At 35.1% G+C, this 4,365-nt stretch overlaps 1 protein-coding gene across 1 annotated transcript; it reads left to right on the top strand.

Moving 5' to 3' along the window:
• Nucleotides 1-163: 163 nt before the first annotated feature.
• EAH_00063630 (ftsJ-like methyltransferase domain-containing protein, putative) lies at nt 164-3,265 on the top strand (the record flags this gene model as incomplete). The annotated part of the gene is made up of 5 exons (XM_013393102.1): nt 164-313; nt 449-1,237; nt 1,561-1,895; nt 2,244-2,521; nt 2,823-3,265. Coding segments are annotated over 5 exons (1,995 nt in total), but the record flags the coding sequence as incomplete, so codon positions are not given.
• Between the last annotated feature and the right edge of the window lie 1,100 nt (nt 3,266-4,365).

Raw genomic sequence — 4,365 nt, forward strand, 5'->3', positions numbered from 1 at the left:
AAAACTAAAAAACAAACAAACAAGTAAATTAAATCCACAAATAAATAAATAAATAAATAAATAAATAAATAAATAATATATAATACATAAATAAATATGTATAATATAAATAAATAAATAAATATATATATATAATATTTATATATATGTTTTGTTTGTACAGGGAGAAGAAGCAGACTTAGTATTGCACGACGGTTCGCCTAATATAGGTTGTGACTGGAGGGTAGATGCTTTTAATCAATTAAATTTAGTTTTATCTGCATTGAATATAGCAATAGGTTGTTTAAAGAGAGGGGGTGTGTTTATATCAAAGGTATTTAGATCTTCAGACTATTCGTCTATTATTTATGTCTTTAAACAATTCTTCTCTAACGTTTATATTACTAAACCTAGTGCTTCACGAAGTGTATCTGCTGAACTGTTTGTTGTTTGTCTTTCTTATTTAAAGCCTCAACATATTGATAAACGTTTATTAGATCCTAAGTATGTATTTTCGTCTGTTGATGATGAGGATAATAATATTAATAATATTATTAATGAAGATAAAGATAAAGGGGTAAAGACAGCAAAAGAAAGAGAAGAAGAAGATGAAGAAGAAGAAGAAGAAGAAGAAGAGAGCAAACAAACGACGAAAAAACAAAATCAAAATAAACTTATATCTATTTTTAATAATGATGAAGATAAAACAAATAAAGTGTCATTAGCACAAGCTATTAATAACGCTAAAAAGAAAAATAAAACAGGATATACTGTAGATCCTATAAAGAAGAAAGTCGTATCTTTTTATCAATTCTTCTTCTCTAATAACCCTGTCGAATTGCTGCTCTCTGCTTCAGCATTGCAACCATACCCTATACACCCCAACAGCAGCAGCAGCAGCAGCAGCAGCAACAGCAGCAAAGGCAGCAGCAGCAGTAATATGAAGTGTGATGAAAGCAAAGAAGAAGGAGATGAAGAGAGACACATTGAAGAGATAATAACTGACAAAATATTAAAACATCCCTGCACAACAGAAGACGTTAAAGAATATTGTAACGATTTGAAGCTGTTAGGTAAAAGAGAATATCAATCGTTGCTTCGCTGGAGGTTTAAAGTCAGAAGAGCCCTCGCCTTAGAAGAGAAACAGCAGCAATTGCAGCAGCAGCAGCAGCAGCAGCAGCAGCAGCAAGTGCAGCAGCAGCAAGTGCAGCAGAAGCAGCAAGGAGAAGAAACGGAAGAAGATGATGAGCCTGATAAGGTCTGTTAAAGATAATAATTTGTTTAGGGTTTAGGGTTCGTCTTTTTTTGTCTCTCTTTGCTTCTCTTTCTCTCTCTTCTTCTTTGACTTTCTTTCTTTTGCGGCTTGTTAGGGTTTAGGGTTTAGGGTTTGTTAGGGTTTAGGGTTTATAAGGGTTTATAAGGGTTTATAAGGGTTTATAAGGGTTTATAAGGGTTTATAAGGGTTTATAAAGGTTTGAAAGGGTTTATAAGGGTTTATAAGGGTTTATAAGGGTTAATTAGGGTTTAGGGTTTAGGGTTTAGGGTTTAGGGTTTAGGGTTTAGGGTTTGTTGGGTGTACAGGAGTTGGGTTTGCTTCAGTCTGAGCTGCACAGACGAAAGCAGAGGCAGGAGAGAGAAGCAGCAAAGAAGTTAAAGTTGCTGCAGCAGAAGCAGCAGCTGTCACGGGGTGTATATACAGCTGAAGAGACAGAAGAAGATTTGTTTTGTCTCTCAAAGGAGACAGTTGCTGCACTTGAGCAAGAGAACAAGTATTTACCCTCTACAGCATTATATGAAGAAGACGATGATAAAGATATTAATAAAAATATACTTAAAAATAAATCTCTTACAGATGAACATTCTAACGAACATTTTGAAACATTACTGCAAAACGAATATCAAAGCCATGTAGACAGGTCAGACAATAATTAGGGTTTAGGGTTTAGGGTTTAGGGTTTAGGGTTTGCTGGGGTTTGTTAGGGTTTGTTACGGTTTAGGGTTTAGGGTTTGTTAGGGTTTGTTAGGGTTTGTTACGGTTTAGGGTTTAGGGTTTGTTAGGGTTTGTTAGGGTTTGTTAGGGTTTGTTAGGGTTTGCTAGGGTTTGCTAGGGTTTAGGGTTTAGGGTTTAGGGTTTAGGGTTTAGGGTGTATTGCTTTATAGCGAATCTTTCACTGCTCTTTTCGCATATTTTAATTAATCTGTATTAATTAATTAATTAATTAATTTATTTATTTATTTATTTATTTATTTATTTATTTATTTAGGTTGGAGGCGGCCCTGGAGTTGTCGATGAAAGCGAGAGCAGCAAGTGTAGCAGCAGCAGCAGACAAACGAAAAGAAAAAAAACAAAGACGAAGACAAAAGGTTTTACAAGAGAGACAAGGAGAGATGCTTGCTGCTGCTGCTGCAGCGCAGCAAGCATCTCTGCAGCAGCAGTACTTGCTAAATAAACAAGAAGAACAAGAAGAAGAAGGAGACAGCGGTTTGTCTGATGAAGACAAAACAAACAAATATCAACAAACGCATAAACATGAATATCTAGGTAAGAATCAGTAAACCCTAAACCCTAAACCCTAAACCCTAAACTCGAAGACATATACAAACTCGACAGTTTAGGGTTTAGGGTTTAGGGTTTAGGGTTTATTAGGAGAAAAAGAAGGGGCAATGTAGAGTTAGGCGTCAAGCGGTTTAAAGCAACAGCAGCAGCAGCAATAACAACTGCATCAGCAGCAGCATCACCAGCAGCAGCAACAGCAGCAGCAGCACCAGCAGCAGCAGCAGCAGCAGCATCAGCATCAGCATCAGCATCAGCATCAGCAGGAGTGTTTATATGTTGCGTGCAGATGAGGAGCTGCCGAGTGCTCTTGTAGCAGCAAAAGCTGCAGCATCAAAATCAAGCAGCTCAGCAGCAGCAGCAGCAGCAGGAGGAGGAAAAGCAGCAGCAGCAAGTGAGAGTCGTGCTGCAGTAGTTGCTGCTCGGTGGTTTAATCAATCTCTCTTTTCTTCTACAGCAGCAGACGACATTGCTGATAATCTCTTAGCTGAGAGCTTTGATCCTGTGCTGCAGCAGCAGCAGCAGCAGCAGCATCAGCAGCAGCAGCAGCAGGAAGAAGAAGAAGAGATAAAAGAGTTAGCTGATGAAGACCTGCCTCAAATACCTCTGTCTGATAAACACATTAGAAAGTTAAAAAGAAAAAAAGATGAAGAGAAAAAAGCAGCAAAACAACAAAAAGAGACAGGAGACAGTTCGCTGATGCTCGAGACAAAGACAGACAAAGTCTGGTGAGATGTCTCTCTCTTTATCTCTTTATATCTTTGTCTCTTTCTTTATATCTTTATCTCTTTATCTCTCTCTTTATCTCTTTATCTCTTTCTTTGTCTCTTTATCTATCTCTTTATATCTTTATCTCTTTATCTCTTTCTTTGTCTCTTTATCTATCTCTTTATATCTTTATATCTTTATCTCTTTCTTTATATCTTTATCTCTTTATCTCTCTCTTTATCTCTTTATCTCTTTCTTTGTCTCTTTATCTATCTCTTTATATCTTTATATCTTTATATCTTTCTTTATCTCTTTATCTCTTTCTTTGCCTCTTTATCTCTTTATCTCTTTATCTCTTTATCTCTTTATCTCTTTATCTGTTTATCTGTTTATCTCTTTCTTTGTCTCTGTATCTCTTTCTCTGTCTCTTTATCTCTTTCTTTGTCTCTTTATCTATCTTTCTTTGTCTCCTTACTTATCTCTTTATCTCTCTCTGTCTTTTTGTCTATCTCTTTATCTCTTTATCTCTCTCTTTATCTCTTTATCTCTTTCTTTGTCTCTCTCTGTCTCTGTTTCTCTCTTTGTCTCTCTGTCTCTTTATCTTTCTTTGTTTATTTATCTCTCTCTTTGTCTATTTATCTTTCTTTATCTCTTTATCTCTCTGTTTGTCCCTTTATCTCTCTGTTTGTCTCCTTATATATCTATCTGTCTCTCTTTGTCTCTCTTTATCTCTCTTTATCTCTTTATCTCTTCATCTCTTTATCTCTCTTCATCTCTTTATCTCTTCATCTCTTTATCTCTTTATCTCTTTATCTCTTTAACTGTCTCTCTCTCTCTCTCTGTCTCTCTCTGTCTCTTTATCTTTCTTTGTCTCTTTATCTCTCTCTTTGTCTCTTTATATATCTATCTGTCTCTTTATCTATCTCTATCTCTCTATCTCTCTTTATCTCTATCTCTATATCTATCAATGTCTTTCTTTGTTTTTATTTATTTATTATTTATATTATCTTGTTTTTATATTTATTTTTTGTTTTATCTGCTTTTGTTTATTTATTTTTTTTATTTTCTGCTTTTTATTTTATTATTTTCTTCTTCATTTCTGTTATAAAGTCTTCCTATATATA

Source organism: Eimeria acervulina, genomic scaffold, assembly GCF_000499425.1.
Source record: "Eimeria acervulina Houghton genomic scaffold, Eah_scaff1859, whole genome shotgun sequence".
Lineage (NCBI taxonomy): Eukaryota > Apicomplexa > Conoidasida > Eucoccidiorida > Eimeriidae > Eimeria > Eimeria acervulina.